Raw genomic sequence first — 25326 nt, forward strand, 5'->3', positions numbered from 1 at the left:
TCTGCTCCTGTATACTAATTAATAGCATGGACGATTCTATAAGCATTTCCAAAATATACTTTATAGTGTGACTCTTCCCCATGTTTCAGGCTACGGATTGAAAATTTTTCAATCACATTTTCTTGCAATGCTGCAAAAGATGGCATATTTTTTCTTTTTCTTTTTCTTATTCTTCAACCCCATTTTATGAAAGTATCAGCCTTTTTGCCCCTCTTAGGTCTGTGGTTTTAAAATCTTTTATATTTTTATCCAGAGGCTTATTTTACTGCTAAGACTTAAAAGCCTATTGAAGAGAAACCCTCCTTATCAAGCTGAGGCAAGAACCTCTTGTTAAGTTCTACACTGGGCAGAACATCTCGTTTGCAAGAATGTCCAGCCCTGGTTGAGAGTCACTTCTCAAGAACTTTTCAATTTTACTTAAAAGGCTTTGCAATATCACACTGGATGTATCACTCTGAGACATCACTTTTGGGAAACTATCTATGCTCTGTGACAAGGCCTCAAGAGTTTCTCACTCTCATGCTAGTCCACGCTCGGCCTCTGTCAATTCATCAAGATTACCATGGGAGCTCCTATCAGTTTATGGCCCCAGTGGATGGACAGATTTCTGCTCTCTCTCAGTGGCCTTCTCTCTCCGATCTCAGAGGTGTGGTTTGTCATGTGTATTAGTCAGCTCAAGCTGCTATAACAAAGCGCCATCGGCTGGGGGGCTCAAAAAACAGGCATTTATTTCTCACAGTTCTGGAGGTTAAGAAGTCCAGGATTAAGTGCTGGCTGACTTAGTTCCTCACGAGGAGCCTTCATGGTTTGCAGACATCAGCCTTCTTACTGTGTCCTCACCTGGCAAAGTGAGAGGAAGCCCTGGTCTGTCTTCATCTTGTAACCCCATCATGGGGTCCCCACCCTCATGACTTCCTCTAAACCTAATTACTTCCCAAAGTCCCCACCTCCTAATACTGTCATCATGGAAGTGATTAGGGCTTCAACCTACATTCTTTGGAGGGACACAACTCAGTGCATAGCACCATGTAATCTCAAGTTTCTGATGGCTCTCAGAAAACTTATTAATTTTCAGCTTGCCCCACTTTCTTGCTCTATCAAGTGATGGTTTCCCAGTTCTTTAAATAACATAGCTGATGCCTTTCCTATTCACTAACCTGTGTGCATGTTCAAGACTATAAATTTCCTTTAAGGACAATTTTTGCTAATGTTTTATTGCTTTCTATTGTGTGTAGGACATTATATATGAAGAATTGAACAGATAATTTGAGATCTGGAAGGATCTCTTCCTACAGAGTATAATTACAGTTGCTTCTGCAGGCAGCAAGGAGCATGAGGCCTCTCTGACCGTCATGTAATCTCACAGGTAGAGAAAATGGGAAGGTGAATTTTCATCCCTGTGGGGAGTTGTCTCTCTCTGTCTTACCATTTATTCTTAGCTGTAGACTCTCAAAGTTTTGATACAAACCCCGTGGAAGCTTATGGGATATTCATTCCCTTGAGGGCTCTAGAACTAAATTTTTATCTTTAACTCTGTGAAATTGTCCAAAAGTGTGCTCAATTTCTTCTCTTTAGAAATCCTTAGGTCACCTAAAGAGGAAAATAAAGGTCCCAGAGGTAGGGCTGGTCTCTGTGGCCGTTCTTCTCCCAGATCTTGGACATTTAATATTTTATTGTCTTTTAGATCTTCAGTCCCTGTTGCTCATTTTGTGTATAGCTTTTAGCAGGGGAGTTGTTCAGAATCTCCTACTCTACCATTACGTTAATATAATTAGTTTTTAGTTTAAAGTTATTTTGCATCTCAATCAAATTTTAATCTTCCACAAAATTATCCATGTATTACCCTAATATAAATTTATGTCCATGTATCAGCCACATAACAATTTATTACTATATCGCAACAGTAGTTGAGACCATGGTATCTTGTCCCAACACTCCATGGCAAGTAGATGGGCAAACAATGGAAACAGTAACAGACTATTTACTTGGGCTCAAAAACCATGGCAGATGGTGATTGAAGCCATGAAATTAAAAGACACTTGCTCCTTGGAAGAAAAGCTCCGATAGACCTAGACAGCATATTAAAAAACAGAGACATTACTTTGCCGACAAAGGTCTGTGTAGTCAAAGTTATGATTTTTCCAGTAGTCATGTATGGATGTAAGAGTTGGACCATAAAGAATGCTTTAGAACTGTGTTGTTGGACAAGACTCTTGCGGGTCCCTTGGACAGCAAGGAGATCAAACCAGTCAATCCTAAAGAAAATCAACCCTGAATATTCATTGGAAGGACTGATGCTGAAGCTGAAGCTCTGATACTTTGGCCACCTGATGTGAAGAGCTGACTTATTGGAAAAGACCCTGATGCTGGGAAAGATTGAGGGCAGGAGGAGAAGGGGACGACAGAGAATGAGATGGTTTGATGGCATCACCAACTCGATGGACATGGGTTTGTGCAAGCTCTGGGTGTTGGTGAGGGACAGGGAGGCCTGGCGTCCTGCAGTGTATGGGGTCGTAAAGAGTTGGACATGACTGAGCGAGTGAACAGCAACAATAGTTACTACAGTGAAGAATGCATCTTTCATGTACTTTTTCTCTCTTTCCTTTTGATATTTCTTTCTTGAGAATTCAAACCCTTCTGTGCTAAAAGGGCCTAACCAGTGTATGTTACGGCTTTTTGTGTCCACAGATTCTAATATAATGGCTGGTTTGTGGTTCCTCAGTGAGCTATTGTTAATAATTTGGTATCCCTCAAAATAAATATTTTAAAGCTATTGAATATTTTCTGAGAGAGATAATAGAAACTGATTTAATATTAATAAAATTTGATACCCTTTTATTTTGAAAATTGAGTGTTATTATATATTCAGAACAAAACTTAACTTTCTGATTTGACTGCTATACTCCCTTGCTGATCTTCTGTTACATTAAACTCCATTCACACTCAAGATAGAATCAACTTTTGTTAGACACAGTTGCAGTGTCTTATGCAGCGTATTAATATGTTTAAATGTTAATCTTATCTGGGTTTATGTTAGCATATTGCCCATTTTTTGATAGTTCTTATTTTTTCTTTGCTTTTTCTTTTACATTTTTCTAGACCTGATCTCATGGGAGACATACTTAGTAAAGATTTATAACCAACATCATAAAATAAAGAGCTGATTTCCATTAGACAGCATGTTGCTGTGATATATTTAGTGTCTGTCTATTAGCTGACTGTGTCAAAATGAATTGTACTTGGAAAAAAGGTCATATGTAAGTCACATGAATAAGGGAGGTCAGAGGATTTTACTGTTTGCCTCTTTGTTGTATTGAATTTCTACTCATGTTACTATTTATTTTGGTGGGAGCTGGACGATTCTATGTGTAGTTACAAATCTGCTATATAGCAGCATGTGACTGTTCCCATGTTTCTGATTTATTACAGCCATGTGACGGAGCCCCTCATGAACTGCCATATGGTTATCTTCCTTTATGCATCCTGGCTTTCATAGGTGAATTGCTCAATTACTATTTGCAAAAGAAATTAATGCTATTACACTTCTTCATAAACTTTAGAATCGCTATGAAAATACTTAAAATCCTGTGAGAAACTTTAATTCATTAACTCAATAAATTATCTTGGTTAGAATACATTTCTAAACCCATCTATGAACACCTCATTGAGTCTGAAAATCATCAAGTCTTGAAGAAAAATGCAATTAAGGCTTCTGATTTTTATCACATAAGACACATCACCTTAATTTTACTTGTAGATATTTCATATATTTGATGATCTGATGGCATATTCTTTTACATTATGCATCTACTAGGAGGTTACCATTTATATGAAAGTATCCTATTGATGACTGAACATTTGTCTTTTAATTTTGAGAAAATGTAGTTAATGGAACAATCCGATTGTCTGTAAAATCAACTGGAAGAGGTATGTTCCAGCCAGTAATAATCTAAGTTGCATTAATTTCAAATGTGTCAAAGATGTTAAATATAAATTATGAGGAAAAGGGGAAAAAAACCCTCAGATAAAATATCAGGTTTCCTCTAGGGTTGGTTGGTTGTTTTCATGTCCTGTAAGAGTGAGGCCTTTTGATGCTTAGCTAAATTATGGGCTTTTGTTTCAGAGAAGTATGGAATTAAATCCTTACCCTGTCACTTTCTAGCTGTGTGGTTCTAGGCACATAACCTCTATAATTTTTGTTATCCTCAGTTTTATGGTGGGCAGAAAATACTTCACAGCCTTGAGGCAAGTATTAAAACTACATAATATGTATTTCTGCTGTCTGATGTTGAGACACAACCTTTCATGTTAAAGACAGTCCGACTGATAGCACAAAAGACATTTGTTACTTACTTATTCCTGCTTTTGGAAGTTAACCCTAGTGAATTCTTCTGCTAAAACCTTTTCTCTCTGTGAAAAATTTTGAGATAAAATAGCAAGGGGAAAAGAGCACGATGTATCCACAAGCCTGAAGAATGTTCAAGGAGCAGACCAAAGACCAAAAGCACAAGTCACTCTGACCTGCATTGAAATGCAGACTCTAAAGCCCCTCCCACAGATGTGCATGACAGTACCTCAGGTCATGCAGACCCATGCTCAAGTTCAGAATCTGTAGTATAAGGGAGGACATACACATTCTCATAATAAAATTATTTTTTCAAAAGAGAATGCAATGTTTAAATTCATGCATTCCTTTATGAATTATAATGATATGAAAAAAATCTTATAGCAAATTGAGAAAAGTCTCTTAGGCAATGGAATTACATTAGGAGTATTAGTATGCATTGGACTTTTCATTTATAAAGCAACATGGCCTCTATAGACATTATACAAAAATTCCTGTTAGATTATTGAATTCCACAATAGAATCTTTATTATCTTATGTTTTAAGTTATCAACACGGGGAGCAAAAAATGCAAATATTATTGTTCAGTTAAATATAATTAATTAGTAGTAATGGTGCATGTTTTCCCAATGTTATTGATATTATAATATTATTTAAGGTACCCAAAGCATTACCAAGTGATATTTTTGCCTGTTCTGTCATTGTACACACTTACATGTATGTGTTACTTTATTTTGTTAATTATTGTAAAATTAGTATATGCTAGTTAAAAAATTTATAAATGAATAAACTGAACTAAATTAAAATCTCATATTCCCCACCTCAAAATTTCCCTTATCCCTTGTAAGAAATAATCACTTAAAATTTTGAATGTGCCCAGATGTTTTTATAACTTATACAAACTAAGTAATTTACATTTCTTCTTTATGTTCTCAAAATTCAAACAACTCATAAATTGATCACATAAACTGTGAAAGTCTTCCACTTAGAGATGTCCTCTTTCCATTGACCTATCTGTAGCCACTGTCACCTGCATCTGTTCTCCCAATCCCATTAAATGCTGAGATCATCATAGTGCCATCTATCTCAATCTGTGAACTTATATTAATTTTGGAAAAATGCGAGGTATTTTAGAGGGCTATCTAATTCATCATCCAGCTGTTCCCTGCAAGAAATCATAATTAGGTATTGTATTAACCTGCCAGCCATACCCAGGAAAACAGAATCAGAAGTATAAGAAAGTCTGATTAGGATTGAATATCTATAAACATGGTCCTCAACCTCGGAGACACATTACCCTGACTTGGAGAGCCTGTAAAGAATCAGACATGCACACACACATGTACAACAATGCCCAGTCTGAGCACTGGGATGTTTAATATGTCATTCAGGTTTGGGAAATACTGTCTAAAATGAAACTGCCCTTTATCAGCCATTCTAAAGAAAAGGTTGTTATAAATGGACATTTTCAGGCAAATGTGCATGGTTTTGACAGAAAAGGAGACCCTGGTGTGCTAAATATGAAGTGAGGATGGATATTAGGTAGTGTGACACAGTTAACCTTTTATATTAGGTCCTCGACTCGTGGAATAGGATGGAACATTCTAGAAGTGTCTGGTTAGTAGAGTCCAAATATCTATGGGATTAAATGATGTTCTTCTGTTTGTTCTAGGAAATCCTAGCCAAGAATATGAGACTAACAGATTTCAAGCATGCTGCGTAACTATTGCTCCCTCAGGAGATACAGTGCTCATTTGTACCTTCTCATTCGACGTGTTCAGAGAGATACTGTAGTCAAGAAACGTGTTGAACTTTGGTTTGTTTTTAAGCCCAGTGTTACCCAAACATACACATCCAACAAATATTTTGTTGAGAACCACTTTGAGCCAAGCCATGTTCTAGGTACTACAGAAGGAAGATCAGTAAAAGTCCATGCTTTATAGAGCTTATCTTCTGGGCGGTTGAGGGGGTGTGGAAGATAAACAAATAATCAAAAATGATCCCCAAATAATGAGTAATATGAAGAAAATAAAACAGAAAGGTAAGATGCCAGGGTACCAGGTACACTCCTTCAGAACCTGGGGGATCAGAAAGGGCCCGTGTTAGGTGGCTCTCTTTAGAACAAAGCCTGAGATCCCAAGAGGAGCTGGTTGTGCCGAGATCATAAGGGAAGAACTTTCAGAGTGGAATGAACAGCCGGTGGTAAAGGCGCTCAGGGGAGCTGAACTTAGTTTCCACATGGAGGCTCCCTGTGCTTCAAGTGTTGTGGAGGAGGTTGCCAAAGATGGTGCTAATGTCTGATAAGGGATTCGGATTTTGTTCTAAGTGGTAAAGAAAGCAGTGGGGGTAACATAGTTTATTTTACCTTTAAAAATCATACTGACTGCTCAGAGGGAACGAGATTAGGGATATGGTTGGGCATGGGCATGGGAAACAGAAGGCTGAAAAGATAAGGAGGAGGCCATTGAAGTAGTTCTGATGAGATACTGTTTTGTTGAACTGGGTGGTCATAGCTGACATGAAGGGAGATGCCCCGATTTGGGAATAAATTGAAGACACTGTCACAGAACTGCCTGCTTTGTGTGAGCCTGAAAATTGGGTGTATGAGGTATTGGGGCATTGAGGGATAAGGGGAATCAAATCAAATTAACTTGACTATGAAAAACCCAACTTTATTATTATTATTATTACTGTGTTAGAAAATATTTTGGTAAATGCTTATTTGTGAAGTAGAAAGAAAAGGAGGCAAATGGATAGATTCCCTGGGTATTGGTGTTACTGAAATATTTGCTTTGTCTGGTATGGTCTACATGAGGGGGACCTCATTTGTGGATCAAGTCATGGTAAGGGAACCTACCACGTGGCTGAGTTCAGTTCAGTTCAGTTCAGTCACTCAGTCATGTCCGACTCTTTGCGACCCCATGAATCGTAGCACGCCAGGCCTCCCTGTCCATCACCAACTCCCGGAGTTCACTCAGACTCATGTCCATCGAGTCAGTGATGCCATCCAGCCATCTTATCCTCTGTCGTCCCCTTCTCCTCCTGCCCCCAGTCCCTCCCAGCATCAGAGTCTTTTCCAATGAGTCAACTCTTCTCATGAGGTGGCCAAAGTATTGGAGTTTCAGCTTTAGCATCATTCCTTCCAAAGAAATCCCAGGGCTGATCTCCTTCAGAATGGACTGGTTGGATCTCCTTGCAGTCCCAGGGACTCTCAAGAGTCTTCTCCAACACTACAGTTCAAAAGCATCAATTCTTCAGTACTCAGCCTTCTTCACAGTCCAACTCTCACATCCATACATGACCACTGGAAAAACCATAGCCTTGACTAGACGGACCTTAGTCGGCAAAGTAATGTTTCTGCTTTTGAATATGCTATCTAGGTTGGTCATAACTTTTCTTCCAAGGAGTAAGCGTCTTTTAATTTCATGGCTGCAGTGATTTTGGAGCCCAGAAAAAGAAAGTCTGACACTGTTTCCACTGTTTCCCATTTATTTCCCATGAAGTGATGGGACTAGATGCCATGATCTTTGTTTTCTGAATGTTGAGCTTTAAGCCAACTTTTTCACTCTCCTCTTTCACTTTCATCAAGAGGCTTTTGAGTTCCTCTTCCCTTTCTGCCATAAGGGTGGTGTCATCTGCATATCTGAGGTTATTGATATTTCTCCTGGCAATCTAGATTCCAGCTTGTGCTTCTTCCAGCCCAGCGTTTCTCATGATGTCCTCTGCATAGAAGTTAAACGTGGCTGAGTAGATCATAATAAGGCCCCTTATTTTGTTGCATGTCTTGATTGTTACAGTTAAACGAAAAAATGAGGAGGAGGAGGGGAAGAGAAGGAGAACAGGAAGGTGGAAGGGAAAGAAGCGGTGGAAGAAGACAAAGAAAAGAAGAAATAAAAAATTTTTAAGTTAAATATCAATTATTGAGAACAATTTCTGTCTCATCCTAACTTTTTCACATATGCAGCTTTACCATATGTCATGTGGGAGAAAATAAAAGCTGTTTAAGTGTGGGTTTTGCAGGTGTTAAGTAGATGCATCCTGATATTGTGAAAGGAACACTGCTCCTGGTCATACCATATAATAGTTTTGCAAACACCAGAGAGTTTTTGTTTGTTTGTTTGTTTGTTTTGTTTGTTTTCTTGCCATTTTGACATTTAATTTCCTCATTTGCAATTTGATGGTACTAGCTCAGCAGCCGGAGAAGGCAATGGCAACCCACTCCAGTACTCTTGCCTGGCAAATCCCATAGAAGGAGGAGCCTGGTGGGCTGCAGTCCATGGGGTCACTAGCAGTCAGACAAGACTAAGCGACTTCACTTTCACGTTCCACTTTCATGCACTGGAGAGGGAAATGGCAACCCACTCCAGTGTTCTTGCCTGGAGAATCCCAGGGACGGGGGAGCCTGGTGGGCTGCCGTCTATGAGGTCGCACAGAGTCGGACACGACTGAAGCGACTTAGCAGCAGCAGCAGCTCAGCAGCTCAGCAGCGTTCCTATGGTCTTCATAGCTTTCAGATTCTAGAGTCTGTCAGTCTAATTTCAGGCCTTTCCAAATTATTATTGATTCCAGGTTCCCTTAACAATTTTTAAAATAGAGGTGCTTTTACTTGATTATTTTTTTATTGAATAAAAATGACGTGTAACAACAGTTTTTGATGTGTGTATCCGGCTGCGTGGTGAGTGAAGTTTAAGAGCCTATTCTCAGAGTGTAGTTCTGACTTGAATGTCTGATGGTACTTACCTTTATGTTGCTGAGTAAGATGAGAAAGTGAAACAGCAGAAATAAGTCTGAACCTTACTCGTTCATTAACTACGTGAGCAACCTCTGTGCGGAATCTGATTCTAGTTTTTGAATACAAGAGGATGTTCTCACTCTTCATGTCAATAACTTTTATTTTCCTCTGCACTTCATAGAAACAAACTTTACTGGGGTTTCACAGTGAAAGCTGACTTCATGCAGATGGTGGGATTTAAACTGCTATATAGAAAGCAGCTTAGGCTGTAGAAACTTCTGCAGATGAAACATTATGATGTAACTCTTAATGATGGTTGCCATTTTATAAGTTAAAAAGCAAATCAGACACTGCTTATTGGCGTTTTAGGGGACAAAGTGAGATAGATACTCTCCAGTTGCACTGATTTCCTTCTTGCTCTTTTCTTCTAGGGATTTGTAGGAAATGCAAACGCAGACAGTGTTGTGTACTATAGACTCCAGCCTTCTATCAAAGCCAGATTTCTGCGCTTCATCCCTCTGGAGTGGAACCCCAAGGGCAGAATTGGAATGCGAATCGAGGTGTTTGGATGTGCATATAGTAAGTATTTGTTTATCCAACACAGTGGAATAGATATCAAAGGAGATGTTTTAAAAGCCAAACTATATGCTGAAATTGACTTCAGAGCTATGTAAAGAGACAGAAAAACGGGTAATTTTTGTGGAAAGCTTTATATGTGCCTATACATGCCAATATTGGCTTATGTGTTCTGCTTTTATATTTTAAGTCAGAAATGGAAGCATTTTATTGACAAATTGATACAGAGATAGATGGATATATGTTTGTAGACACATGTGAATCCATTTACCCAAATCTGATGTTACTGACTATATCTTAACTTGTAAATATTAGAACTTATCTCTGTAGGCTATATTTTATGATGTTTCATTTGGGTAGCCTAAATTTAATAAAAGACAGTAACCCATTTAGTAAAACCAGTCATCTGTTCTGAGAACAAAGAATGCTTTTCCTCTGCAGCCTAAAAATAATATGCCATGAAACTCACTTATAAATATGCTATGCCTGAACATAAATTCATAGAGAAGGTAAAGACCCCTGCCAAAGTGTAAAATGTGTTTGAAATACTTTCACGTAAGAAAAGATAGAAACCACAGATTTCACTTAGTCTCCTCTTAATGAAACATTTTATTATGTCTTTCTGTGGGACAGGGACCTAAGAGTTATTGATAGTCTACCTCAAGCCACACCATCCTGTCAGATGCCCTTTTATTAGAGAACAATGAGTTAGTTACTATGATCTACAGTTATCAGACCAGCAGTCTGAGGTTTGGAGACAGTCAGTAATTTGCCCAGTGTCTCACAACTTAGTCCACAGAAGAACTGTTCAGTTCCACTACATCCTGATTCCTCTAGTAAACCTCTATTTCTTTAGCCGCTAAAGCTTTCTTCCCACGTGTCTCATCGCTTTTTCAGGCTCACTTCACTTGTGTGAAAGGCAGGCATGTCATAAAGAGGACAGGCAGCTTGCTGAATTTGTCTGCACTGTGTCGGACAGAGAAATGACGTTGACAGAAATGTCATGATTGTATTAATAGCAATACAGCACTCATGTTAATAGGATTAATTTTTATAATTCTAAAAGTAACATTTTTCTTGAGTGCTTATTATATGTTTGACACCACATTAAGCAGTTAGTTTATAATTCAAAACCAAGTCCAGATAAATTTTATTAGGTAACTCTTTCACTCCCCTGCTTTGCAAATGAGGAAGCTAAAACTTAGAGATTCGACTCTTGAGGCTGTGACTCGCTCCAGTTGCCCAGATACGAAATGACAGGATTTGCAGCCTCATCTGCGAGACTCCAGAACCCCAGCTCATGCTCTGCCTCCTCCAGCTGTTAAATCTGAGACGAGCCATGGGCAGCTTAACTTCTCACCATCTGCCTGACTTCCTGGTAGCTTTCTTGGCTTCTGCAGTTCAGCTCAGCTGCTCCTGGTATGTGTTAGCTCCTCCCTTTACAATGATCTCACTTGAATAAAATTATCCTTAAAGAAAAAAAATCCCACCCAAGATTGTGATTCTGGAACACAGAATCTGGACAGTCTTATTTGTCTTAGGATTGTGGAGTTTTACATGCCATACAATGGACAATCAGCAAAGCAAACTCCAAAATGATTCATATTTATAGTTATATTTTCTACTGGTTCAGAGCATCCACTTTGCAAAATATTTATCACTGTATAATAATAGCAAACAGTTACTGAGCACTTACTTTGCGTCAAAAAACAGTTTTTATAGATATTCTAATTTAATCCTAAAAAATCACCCATCCAAAGAAGTCTTAGAAATATTAAGCAGTTTTCCCAGCAGCACACACTTCATAATTTGAATCTCATATGTAAATTTGACATTAGTTTAACAAGGCTACTAATGCTAGTTTCCTTTAGTAAAGTCCCTATGAAGTGGCTGCTGGGAAAGGAGGGTCTTTGAGTCTCTGTGAAGTGGCTGCAAGTTCCTTTGAGTTCTCTGGTGCCTTGAACTGGATAATAACTCACCTTCCTCCCATTTCCCACCCTTGTATTGATCTGCAGCCCCATGGAACAGTGTTTTCACTGTGACTTCATTTGCTGTCTCTTGGAGTAAAGTACATCATCTATGCATTTAGTCAGCCTCCTTTTTTCATGGACCCACGGTTGAAGGATCAATACTGAGAGGAAGTATTTTAAACTCAAACATAAACACACATGGTAAAATGATATTGTTGTTGCTGTTCAGTTGCCAAGTCATGTCCGACTTTTGAGACCCTGTGGCCTGCAGCATGCCAGGTTTGCCTGTCCTCACCGCCTTCCACTGTTTGCTCAAACTCATGCCAATTGAGTCAGTGATGCCATCCATCCATCTCATCCTCTGTTGTCCCTTTCTGTTGGATAATTTTGGATAAAAGACAAAAAAATAAAGTTGATGGAAAAATACTCTCATAGATGACAAAAAAATAACCACAACAAGGTTGGGTGTGAATGCCTTATGGGAATGTATTTGATCAAGTTGACTTTAATTCCTCAGTTACACCATAGTCAACAGTTATTTTCCATGTATGCATAGCATTAGCCTTGCAGAATATTAGTTTACTAAAACATTATACTATTTAATTACCATTTAGTTCAGTTCAGTTCAGTTGCTCAGTCGTGTCCGACTCTTTGTGACCCCAAAAACCACAGCACCCCAGGCCTCCCTGTCCATTACCAACTCCCGGAGTCCACTCAAACCCATGTCCATTGAGTCGGTGATGCCATCCAACCATCTCACCCTCTGTTGTTCCCTTCTCCTTCTGCCCTCAATCATTCCCAGGATCAGGGTCTTTTCAAATGAGTCAGCTCTTTGCATCAGGTGGCAAAAGTATTGGAGTTTCAGCTTCAATATCAGTCCTTCCAATGACCACCCAGGACTGATCTCCTTTAGGATGGAATGGTTGGATCTCCTTGCAGTCCAAGGGACTCTCAAGAGTCTTCTCCAATACCACAGTTCAAAAGCATCAATTCTTCAGCACTCAGCTTTCTTTGTAGTCCTACTCACATCCATACATGACCACTGGAAAAACCATAGCCTTGACTAGATGGACCTTTGTTGGCAACGTAATGTCTCTGCTTTTTAATGTGCTGTCTAGGTTGGCCATAACTTTCCTTCCAAGGAGTAAGCATCTTTTAATTTCATGGTTGCAATCACCATCTGCAGTGATTTTGGAGACCAGAAAAATAAAGTAAGCCACTGTTTCCACTGTTTACCCATCTATTGCCATTTAAGTGATGGGACCGGATGATATGATCTTATTTTCCTGAATGTTGAGCTTTAAGCCAACTTTTTCAGTCTCCTCTTTCACTTTCATCAATAGGCTTTTTAGTTTTTCTTCACTGCCATAAGGGTGATATCATCTGCATATTTGAGGTTATTGATATTTCTCCCGGCAATCTTGATTCCAGTTTGTGCTTCCTCTAGCCCAGTGTTTCTCATGATGTATTCTGCATATAAATTAAATAAGCAGGGTGACAGTATACAGCCTTGATGTACTCCTTTTCCTATTTGGAACCAGTCTGTTGTTCCAGGTCCAGTTCTAACTGTTGCTTCCTGACCTGCATACAGGTTTCTCAAGAGGCAGGTCAGGTGGTCTGATAGTCCCATCTCTTGAAGAAATTTCCAGTTTATTGTGATCCACACAGTCAAAGGCTTTGGCCAAGTCAATAAAAAAGAAATTGATGTTTTTCTGGAACTCTCTTGCTTTTTCCATAATCCAGAAGATGTTGGCAATTTGATCTCTAGTTCCTCTGCCTTTTCTAAAACCAGCTTGAACGTCTGCAAGTTCACGGTTCACATATTGCTGAAGCCTGGTTTGGAGAATTTTAAGCATCACTTTACTAGCGTGTGAGATGAGTGCAATCGTGCGGTAGTTTGAGCATTCTTTGGCATTGCCTTTTTTTGGTATTGGAATGAAAACTGGCCTTTTCCAGTCCTGTGGCCACTGCTGAGTTTTCCAAATTCGCTGGCATATTGAGTGCAGCCCTTTCACAGCATCATCTTTCAGGATTTGAAATAGCTCAACTGGAATTCCATCACCTCCACTAGCTTTGTTCATAGTGATGCTTTCTAAGGCCCACTTGACTTCACATTCCAGGATGTCTGGCTCTAGGTGAGTGATCACACCATTGTGATTATCTGGGTCATGAAGATCTTTATTGAAAAGTTCTTCTGTGTATTCTTGCCACAAATAAAGAATTTCTTGTCACAAATTCTTAATATCTTCTGCTTCTGTTAGGTCCATACCATTTCTGTCCTTTATTGAGCCCATGTTTGCATGAAATGTTCCCTTTGTATCTCTAATTTTCTTGAAGAAATCTCTAGTCTTTCTCATTTTATTGTTTTCCTCTATTTCTTTGCATTGATCGCTGAGGAGAGCTTTCTTATCTCTCCTTGCTATTCTTTGGAACTGCATTCAAATGGGTATATATTTGCTTTTCTCCTTCACTTTTCGCTTCCCTTCTTTTCACAGCTATTTGTAAGGCCTCCTCAGACAGCCATTTTTTTTTGCAGTTCTTTTTCTTGGGGATGGTCTTGATCCCTGTCTCCTTTACAATGTCACAAAGCTCCATTCGTAGGTCATTAGGCACTCTTGTCTATCAGATCTAGTCCCTTAAATCTATTTTTCACTAAGGGATTTGATTTAGGTCGTATCTGAATGGTCTAGTGGTTTTCTCCACTTTCTTCAATTTCAGTCTGAATTTGGCAATAAAGAGTTCATGATCTGAGCCACAGTCAGCTCCCAGTCTTGTTTTTGCTGACTGTATAGAGCTTCTCCATCTTTGGCTGCAAAGAATATAATCAATCTGATTTCAATTTCGACCACTGGAGAGTTAATATGTGTCAGATGCTATTTTTTATAATCTTAACGACACAGTGAAGTCAGTACTTAGATATTACTATTGTATATTCTGCTAAATGGCCGCTGTGACTTGCTCTGGGTTGTCTGGCACAGAAATATCTGTGATCACTAGTGTTCCCTGCCCTCAAAAGGACGAGCTATAGGTCAGTAGAAGAATGCAGCTTAGGATTTTGTCTGCAAGTCTCCCGAGTAGCCCAGGTCAGACTGGATTTTCCCCAGATATGCAAGGCCATTTTTCTGCAATCCTTACAACAAAAAGAAAAAAAGGAAAAGTGTTAAGGGTGCAGTATGAGCAGGGTCTCTCCCAGACCACAGACTCTGGACACCTGTCCATGTTGGTAGTGAAGTGGGCCTCCTGTGGGCTAGAAGAAAGCCTGGAGCATTGCATCCGCCTGCCGGCTCATGGGTTCCCATTGCCTGCAGCATGTTACTGCGACTTTGGGGGGGGGGAGTGTGGTTACCTGAGCAACTCACTCAAGAATATTGTGTACTACAGTGTTTCAGAAGTCTCCTGACATGGGGAAAAGTGGACTGACAGAAATTAAGGACTCTGGAATTGCACAGCCTGTGTTAGATCTAGGATCTGAAATCAGATCCATCACCTTCCGAAACTAGTTCTCTTGATGAATCAAACTTGTGTTCATCGTTTAAATATCTACTAACACTGGCAAAAAAAGAAATCTACTTTTTTTAGTGGGGGTAGGGCGTAGGGAGGAATTTAAATTAATATATACTTCCTTAAAGATTAGAAAGTGTGATGTCATGAAAATTACACAAACCCAAAGCAAAATATGGTACCATTAGTATAAGGTGTTAGGAATGAAGTGATTGATAGACTAAGGTTAGTATGGGAAAGTTTATGGCAGTAGGTTTTGAAACTAAGGTGCAAATATTTTTGCATGGGAGGCTGTGAAAATGGTCCAAGGAGAAAGGGTATGTTCAGTCAAGCCTGGGAATGAGGATCAGTCTATATGCTTGGAGGATCAGTTTGCATTTGAGAATTGTCATTCCAAGTGAAATATGGGTGCAGGGTGGAGGGCTACATGAGGGGTATAGATTAAAGGTGGCAGCTCAGTTGGAAGGTTTCTTGAATTCCTTTGTGCAAGTGACAGCTGGTGTCTCAGACTAGAGGACCAGCAATATGGAGAGAGAGTTCTCCTGAATTGAATCAGATTCACAATATGATGAGACTACTGTTGAATCTTTACCATCTAAGCCACCAGGGAGGCCCTGGTGAATCCGCCTGCAATGCAGGAGACCCAGGTTCAATCCCTGAGTTGGGAAGATCCCTGGAGAAGGGATTGGCAACTCCACTCCAAATTCTTGCCTGGAGAATTCCATGGACAGAGGAGCCTGGTTGACTACAGCCTATGGGGTCACAAAGAGTTGGATAGGACCGAGTGACAACACTTTCTCTTTCACTATCGCATCAAGAGAATTTGGTGATTTTATGTGAGTAGACACTGAGTTATCAGATTTGAGCGACTGTCTGGAAGGTGATACCATTTACTGGGAGGAGGCACTGTAGAGCAAATAAGTTCTGGCAGGGAGCAGGAGAAAGAATTAATTCCGCTGTTGGCTCAGTGAGTTTGAGTGACAAAATACGGAAGATTGGAACTGCATAGCTTCTGGGTTGAAGATACAGAATTGAAACCTATACAATATCATTAGTTATTAAGTCATCATCTTTCTGCTTACTGTTGATAATAAAAGTATAAAGTTTAAAGCTATGTTTGTACTCATGTCTTTTAAAGACAGAAATGCATTTCTCTCATAATTAAAACAGGTCCTTGATACTATTTTTCAGGTAAAGTGCATTTTTGCCAAAACTTAACCTTGCCCCCTCCCCATTGTGCCTAATGTGTATTGGCTAGTTATACATGCAAGCTGTCCCTGTGAATATTGCTGGGAAAGAGGCTGTTGTGAGACCCACACATGGTTTTATTACCCTCTCTCCCAATGAGTTAGAGCAGTAACTTGTTATGAAGGAGCATCAGGTGAATGGAAAATCCATATCAAAGAGCATGTTCTCCTTTCATGTCGGTAAACCTGAAGTTGTTTCCTGAGTAAAGAGAGAAGCAGAAGCTAGATTTTATGGGTTCAAAGGGAAAGTATAAATTTCAGATGTCTTGGCCATAGCCACTGCAAACATGTTTATAGATCTGTACAAGAGGTGTAGGGAAGGAAATAACTTGTGGAAGAAAGAAAAAGACAGTGTTTGATGGTGAACAAATACTGCTCTATGCAGTGTGTCCCAAAGAATAAACAATGGTAAACAAAACGCAAGAAAAGAAAATAACTGGGTTCAAGTGAGTGTGTCTGAGGAGTCCTTCGGAATGGCAATTAAGCCGCAGGAGATAATGTTTAATTGTGGGTGAACTGCTGAAGTGGTTGCCCTGAGAATAAATTCTTGGTTTCTTTTTTCTAGTTCTTATGTGAACACTCTCATTTTGTAATCCGTGATCTCTACTCGTCCTCAGCAGAAGAGCATCCAGCTGCCCAGCTATAGTGAAAATAATTAGTGTCTTTGAACTGCTGTGGATTCATGATTTTTCTAGTCTTAGGATCTTTAAATGATACATAGGGCCATCACACACATCCAGCCTTTATTCCCCTACCTAGATAATTCTTTAACTCATGGTCTTTTCTCAGTGTGGAAAGCACACGTTCTGACAGTTTCTCTAGTACTTCCTGTTTAGGTCAGAAGGAATGTTCTGCTCCCAGTCACATCACGCACGTTCTATGATGTTGAAACTAGATAGTCTTCTGGATAGATGGATGAATGAATGGCAGCAGGTCTGGGGAGCCTCAGGAAGGCCGTCCCCATCCAGGCGGCACACCCAGCCTGTTGGAGATCAGGCACAGAGCCCAGGGCAAGGACTGAATGAGAGGACTGGCAGAGAAGAAATGGACAGAAGTGTCACGCTAGGATGTTTATGCGCTAAATGGCAGACCACTTAAGAGAAAAGTATGGGTTCTACCGAGTAGATGGAAATAGTCAGATAGTGCAAAACACACTGACTTAAAAAATTAAGAGTGTGCATTTTGTAATGTAAAAAACACTGAAAGTCAGAACTACTCACATCTGTAGATTTCTGCTTAGAAAATATGTTAACAGGAAATGTAATAAAGTGGCATGAGAGGTGTAAATATTTATGTGGGTGAAAAACTCTGAGAGAAAACTAGGCAACAGACTTCTGTCTACTCAGGGTGCAGCTCTCTCACACCACTTTTTGGGTTAGCAGGGAAAGGAAAAGCAGGAAATGTATTTACCTAAAGAATAGTTGTGATTGAATCCAAGCAACTCCAACAGATGCCCTGGAAAAGGGGATGACTACCCACTCCAGTATCCTTGCCTGGGGAATTCCACAGACAGAAGAGCCCGGTGGATTACAGCCCATGGGGTCGCAAAGCATTAGGCATGACTGAGCACCTAATGCTAACAACGTGTTAACTGCTGAAATCTTGACAAGATGCATTAAATGCAATCCCTGCTCTCAGATTGTTTATCAGGTAATACTGCAGCTAAGGGATCCTATTTTATGTCAGAGTTTAAAAGAGGATAGATTCTTATTGGCCTAAAATCAAAGTAGATAAATTCTAATTCTTTGCAGAGTTTATAGTCTGAAGATTTTAATTTGATGATAGGGTGAAGTTATATTAAAATTAAAATGAGTGGCTATTAAAATTTGAGGAAATAAGGACACTGTGAAAACCCATCAGGATTATGTCAAAAGAACACAGAGCCAACTGAAGAGGCTCTCACTGACCAAAGAATATTTTAGCATCAGTGAACTTGGTAACTGCAGTTCTGAAACATATTAACTGTATTTAAAGGAATGGGTTCATGATAATTCTAAAAAGAGAAAACTCCTGTTGGTCACCTAAGAGAGCTATTAAGGAATTGACTCATTATTTTGAAAACTAATAAATGCAGAGAAAACATCAAGCATTTATCCTGGTTTTCCTATGTAATCTGTACCTCAAGGCAATCACATAGAAGATTAGAAGGGCTTTCTGTTTTAAGTTATATTTATATAAATAGAGAAGAAATAGTAGAATCAGTATATGCTCATTTTGCAATCCTAAATAAATTAATGGACCAAGTTAATAATTATATAACATTCACATTATATCCACAATATTATATAATCCACCATATAATATAATATCCAAATTTATTATACTCAAGCAGTCTCAGTTGATGAAAGGGAAATATCTCTGAGATGAACATATGACATTTCCAAAGTATTGTTATTAAAATGATAATAATAGCATGCATGTGTTCACAAAAAGAGAGATTTCCTTTTAGGTACCAGTCATAAGAGAGAGCTTTTATTGGACTGTTGTGCTGCCCACAACAATTATAGTTGCTGGATAAAATATATTTTTTAAAAGCTGCTCCAAGGCTTTGAAGTTCAACTCAAAACAGGACTTGATTCTTGAATGATGGAAAAAAAATTCCAGGAGATCCACGTGTAACTGACTTCCTCCTAAGAACATCTTTATGCTTAAGCAGAAGGGAGCCAAATCTTGCTAGGAGACAGAGGACAAAGTTCAAAGTTGCCAGAGTGGTTAGAAATTTGGGGTGGAATATCAAAAAGCAAGGTGTCAGAAGGAGAGCTCTGACTTCTGCATCCACAGTTCCCTTAGAGCCTTGCCTGATCCCTGACTTGCATGTACCCACGATGCATCGGGCAAAAGCAGGAGTCGGGAAATGAAAATCCTGGGGACTTCATTCAGCGTCTGCCTAGATCTGGGAAGGGCACCTTTGGATTCAAGTCCTGCCATCTTAGACTTGCTAAGCACTTTGGGCTTCTAACTGAAAACCCAGAAAGGCATTGCTTTAGGAATAAAGACCATAATTGACAGCCAACTGTTATGTCCTGGGACTAAAGACAAATCCAAAATAGACCTGTCCCAGAAAAATCTGGAAGCAAGTTTTCACAGAGTCAAGGTGATCTGCCAGTAATTCAGCTCCCTGTGGAGCTGAATTTTCCCTGTAGTTCCTTCCACGCCATCCATCTCTTGCCAGACTCCCCGCCTTCCCAGCTCTTCCCACCCTCTCCTCCCCTCCCCACATCCTCCTAACCCTGGACTTTCTCATAGGCAGTCATCTCTTCATCTTAAATATCACTTCCTCAGAGATGTCATCCCTAATCAGCAACCTAATTTGAATCTTTCTACTCAAAACTCTCATATAACCCTGTCCTTTTCCTTCAAGTTCCACTTACCATTTGTAAAAGCATCTGTTCACATGGGGATGAGTCTCATGATGTCTTTCTTTTCCCTTATAATTTGAGGATCCATGAGGCCAGAAGCCTATATGTTCACTGTTACACAGGCTTCTGCTATAGAACTTAGCACAGTAAATGTTCAGCAATTATTTGTGAAGTAGATGCAGTAAGAAAAATATCCGATTCACTATGATATAAACCAAAAAGTGAATGAATATGTAAATATTCAAGCAGTGGCAGTTGATGAAAAGGCAAAAATCTTTGAGATGAACATATGACGTTTCCAAAGTTGTTATTAAAATGATAATAATAGCATGCCTGTGTGCTCAGTCATGTCTGACTCTGTGACCCCGTGGACAGTAGTCTGCCAGGTTCCTCTGTCCATGGGACTTCACAGGCAAGAATACTAGAGTGGGTTACCATCTCCTCCTCCAGAGGATCTTCCTGACCCAGGGATTGAACCCAGGTTTCTTGCATCTCCTGCATTGGCAGTTCATTCTTCACCACTGAGCCATTAAAGAGCATACTCAATAATAAATGTGAAGGCATTCTGATGTTTCCACTGGATGCCCAACTCTTCTTCAGTGTAGCATGAAAGGTTGGAATTATTCTTCACATGTTCCAAATGGGGAAACTGAGGATCTGTGAGATCACAAAAATTAAAATATTAGAAACAGAAATCTAGCTTACATCCTCCCATGACACACTCCAGTGTCCTTGATGAAGTAGATGTTACCTATTTCAAGTCTATTCAAAACGTTAATTTAGATTGACATATAAATGGCCATGATGATGTTTGCTCCCATAACCCCCTGGAGTGTTATCACTGACCTTAACTCAATCATTTAAAAGCATGATAGTCAAGTCACCTTTTCCTTGTCTGCCTTCTTCCTTTTTGTTGTATTACTTTAGTTGTTTTAAACCCAAGAGTCCCTTAAATCATTCTGTGTTCTTTTATGCTACCATGCAAAAATAGAACAGCTCATTTCCTGTTGATTTCTAGAGTACTTAGTCTCTCCTCTACATCTCTTTAAAGCCTGGTTCTGTAATGCAGACTCAAGTGCCTCTACGTCATGCTGTAGCTTTAATATTTCACTATATAATAGTTTAATGGTGACTCAGTCTGATTAATGTGGTTTTTTTAGAAGGAGAAACTGGACCTCTGTTTAGTGATTCATAGGTAGTAATTTTTAAATAGAGAGGCAGTATTCAGTGTTTAAGACTGAATTCAATTTAGCCAAGAAGAGTTTGGTTCATCGCTGTTTCCACCAGTGGTAGCACTCTTTTTCTATTTGTGTTTTTCGGGTGTTCTCTAACAATTATTAGAAGACTGTCTTGTCTTTTTCAAGAATTCTTTCAGGACCATCAATAAAGTCAATTTCCTATTTTCAATGATTTGTTTTCCAGTTTGTGCGTTTCCTATTTCATTTTTTCTGATTTAAGTTTCTTAGTTAGCTGATCTCATCAATAATAATATGATTCAATAATAATATAGTTTAACTCACAGAATCTGTTTCTCCCTGAAACGTCTTTCAGGGACAAGTCGCTACCACCTCCGCCACTTTCTGCAAGTACCACCTATGATATTAATAAACAAAAAATTTTATTTTCCACGGTACAATTCCATATGCAATGAGGTTGTTCACTTTCAGAGAACAGGTTTCTATAAACTGCTTGTTCCTCTTGTCAGATAAACCTCATGCTTTTGTCCGCCTCAGGCTCATTGAGGAGCCTGCCTATCAGGGTTGTCTTTCAGAGAGTCTGTTAATGAATTAGTGGACGTCAGGCAGAGCTCAGGGTGTTTGTTGAGTATTTGTGGAGGCCACAAGAGGTTCTCAGTTGACTCTAACATGGTGGGACCATGGCACACCACTTGAGAAATCAAGCCCTTGGATGTGTTTTTCACTGATAAGGTGGGGAAAACATTGCTTTTGCAAGTGGAAACCCCTCACAACTGGAGAAGCCTCCAACTTCTAGAGCAGGGGTAGGGTGCAAGGGTGAGGAAGAGGGGACTGGGTCAAGTGGAAGATATCACAGTGAGGAGTGTGCCTGCATGCAAAATATGCAGAGGAAACCAGTTTGCTGCTCACGGAGGTGAAGCATTTCTGCCATTTAGTTAGCATCCTTCTCTGAGGCTGAGAGGTTCGGCTCCCCGTTCACATGAGAGAAATCATTTGGGACCCAGCTCTAATGCAGAAGTGAAGCATGAATAATCACCTCTCAGGGACGGCTGTCCTCTCTGTTAGACTGTAAGCTCTGGGGAAAAACTGCGCTTGGATTTATGCATCACTGTGTCTTCCACTGTGTTCGCAGAAAGGTCTCCATAAACATGTGCTGCAGAAGGAGCACAGAATACATGTTTCAGCAATTCCACTTCTGACACAACTCCCTGAAAGAAATCTGAATATTTTCTCTGATGAAACTCTTATGCAGTGGGAGGTTGTATTTCTGAATCACGCAAATCAAGCAGGCCATACCTCTTTCCCAGGGTCACAGGGAGAATTGATACGAGAGCAGGGCTTGCAATCTTTGTGAGTCTCTTCTTTCCTTGATTCCTGCTCTGAGAAGAATTGAGATGGAGGTATTCACTGAGGAGGGTTCAGGTCACTGACAATTGCCGTGGTGAGTCAGCTCAGGCATTTGCTGACAGACAGAGAAAAAGCCACAGAACCCGCAGATGGCTCAAGCTCATTCTTGCTGCATAACCCGGCAATGACATTGAAAACTGAGCATTTCTTGTGCACCTCAGAAATTCATTATTTTTTAAAGAGTCCACTTAAAAGAAAAACACACAAAATGTATTTATTAAACTGTTGTTGGTATACCTCTTTCCCTGCCCAGTATTCTAATAATAAATAATAGCATTAGCATTAGTAATTGTTCATGTTTATTGAAGCCTAATTATATGCTAGCAACTTCCAAAATTATGTAGATATGCGTTCATACAACAGTCCTATGAAGAATATTCTATTATTAACACAATATTGTAAGTCACCTATATTTCAGTTTCAAAAAAGAATATACTCTTATTATTCCCACATTACAGTTGAAGGAATAGGGCCAAAGCGAGACAGTAACTTGCTGTGATCGAATGATGCCCTATAATCGTAAACATGTGACCATACATGACAAAGGTACTTTATAGTTGTGATTAGGTTAAGGATCTTGAGTTGGGGAGATTATCCTGAATTATCCAGGTGGACCCAGTGTAATCGCAGGAGTCCTTGTCAAAGAGAGGTGACAGGATCAGAGTTAGAAAAGGAGATGTGACTATGAATGCAAACATGAGCGATGATGAGAAAGAGAAATTTGAAGTTGCTATGATGCTGGTTCTGTACATGAAGGAAGGGGCCATAAGTCAAGGAATGAAGGGGTTCCTAAAAGCTGGAAAAGACAAGCAAAGGGATTGTCTTCTAGAGACATCAGGAGGAAAGCAGTCCCTGCCAACCCTGATTTTCAGCTCAGTTCAGTTCAGTTCAGTCGCTCAGTCGTGTCCGACTCTTTGCAGCCCCATGAATTGCAGCACACCAGGCCTCCCTGTCCATCACCAACTCCCTGAGTTCACTCAAACTCACGTTCATCGAGTCGGTGATGCCATCCAGCCATCTCATCCTCTGTCGTCCCATTCTCCTCTTGCCCCCAATCCCTCCTAGCATCAGGGTCTTTTCCAATGAGTCAACTCTTCGCATGAGGTGGCCAAAGTGCTGGAGTTTCAGCTTTAGCATCATTCCTTCCAAAGAACATCCAGGGCTGATCTCCTTCAGAATGGACTGGTTGGATCTCCTTGCAGTCCAAGGGACTCTCAAGAGTCTTCTCCAACACCACAGTTCAAACGCATCAATTCTTCGGTTCTCAGCTTTCTTCACAGTCCAACTCTCACATCCATACATGACCACTGGAAAAACCATAGTCTTGACTAGACGGACCTTTGTTGGCAAAGTAATGACTTCTGAATTCCAAAGCTGTTAGATAACAAATTTGTGTTTTCTTTTTATGGAACAAAGTGTGGTTACAGCAATGATAGAAAACTCATACACTTGCCTAAGGTAGAGTGCAGAGTGAAACCCACACTGACTAGCTGTCTTAACTACTAGGCCAAGTATAATGTACTTATGAAAAATGGCTGAAAGGGCTCAGACCAACAGGAGGTGAACATGCCAGAACAATTTGAAATTTATTTATAGAAAATTATAGAGTTCATGCCCTCCCCATGGTGAGACAGTGTATAATAGGGTAACATTATTAATATTGATGATAATGTTATCATTAAAAATATAACCTCTGTTATAGGTCAATCTCTTTTGGAAACAGAAGTAAAAACATTTATGTGAAATATTAGCAAATCAAATCCAGTGATGCATAAGGCTAACATATCATGCATGTTTAATTCAGGAATACAGATTTAACATTTGGTATTCAGTGCAGGAGATGCAAGAGACATGGGTTGGATCCCTGGGTGGAGAAGACCCCCTGGAGTAAGAAAAGGCAACCCACTCCAGTTTTATTGCCTGGAAAATTCCATGGACAGAGGAGTCTGGCAGGCTGCAGTGCATGAGTTTGCAAAGAGTTGGACATGACTGAGCACACACACACACACACACACACACAGAGAATCATACACAATTGAGTAATATTGTTCACCATGTCAACTGAATAGAGAATAAAAATCATGTCACCTGAATTGATATAGAGTAAATATTTGATGACATCCAGTACCTAATTCATGATGAGAACTCTTTACCAATCAGGAAACAAAGGTAGCTACTTTAATCTGTTAGAAGTTATCTACAAAGAACTTATAGCAAGTATCTTACTTAATGGTCAGTGACAGTGAAGTCGCTCAGTTGTGTCCAACTCTGCGACCCCATGGACTGTAGCTTATCAGGCTCCTTTGTCCATGGGATTTTCCAGGCAAGAGAGCTGGAGTGGATTACCGTTTCCTTCTCCAGGGGATCTTCCTGACCCAGGAATCAAACCCAGGTCTCCTGCATTGCAGGCAGACGCTTTACCATCTGAGCCACCAGGGAAGCTTAGGTTGGATTATTTCAAATTGTCCCCTGAGATCAGGAGTGAGACAAGATGCTGACTATTATCATTTCTATTCAATATTCTGTTAGAGGTCAGTGCAATAAAGCAATGAAGTAAAAACCCATTTAAAAATATAACTGTAGTTAATAAGCATACCAGTGAACACATTTGCAATGAGAGAAACAGTTCTCTCTTACAATCAAGTAGCATGTCTCTTCCTACATCTTTGGACAGTAGACCATTTACTGTTACAAGTGTTGTTAACCGCTGACTTTCAGTTGTTCCTGTAATCCATTTTCTAATACCTCTCCTTTTCCTATTTATACATTCCGTTGTGTACAAAAGCTTCTTTTCCCCAAAAAATGTTTGACAAAAGATTGGAATGTGTTATTGAATGTTAATGTAAATGTTAATATTATTTTAGATATTAATTTAGTGTTTCCATCAAAACAAATAAGCATTGAGTTGGATTAATTTTATGAATGGTACATAGACCTGTCAGTTCCAACATGAAGAAAGGCTGTCATAAATCATCTGGACTTTTTCTGTTGTG

At 39.6% G+C, this 25326-nt stretch overlaps 1 protein-coding gene across 1 annotated transcript in view; it reads left to right on the forward strand.

Moving 5' to 3' along the window:
* The window catches only part of CNTNAP4 (contactin associated protein family member 4), a 288013-nt gene that overhangs the window by 145770 nt on the left and 116917 nt on the right, over positions 1-25326 (forward strand). The window contains exon 4 of the mRNA XM_004014917.6: positions 9509-9656. Within this exon, the coding sequence (XP_004014966.3) occupies positions 9509-9656 (148 nt within the window). The remainder of the gene's footprint in view (positions 1-9508; positions 9657-25326) is intronic.

This window comes from Ovis aries, chromosome 14, assembly GCF_016772045.2.
Source record: "Ovis aries strain OAR_USU_Benz2616 breed Rambouillet chromosome 14, ARS-UI_Ramb_v3.0, whole genome shotgun sequence".
NCBI classification, from domain to species: domain Eukaryota; kingdom Metazoa; phylum Chordata; class Mammalia; order Artiodactyla; family Bovidae; genus Ovis; species Ovis aries.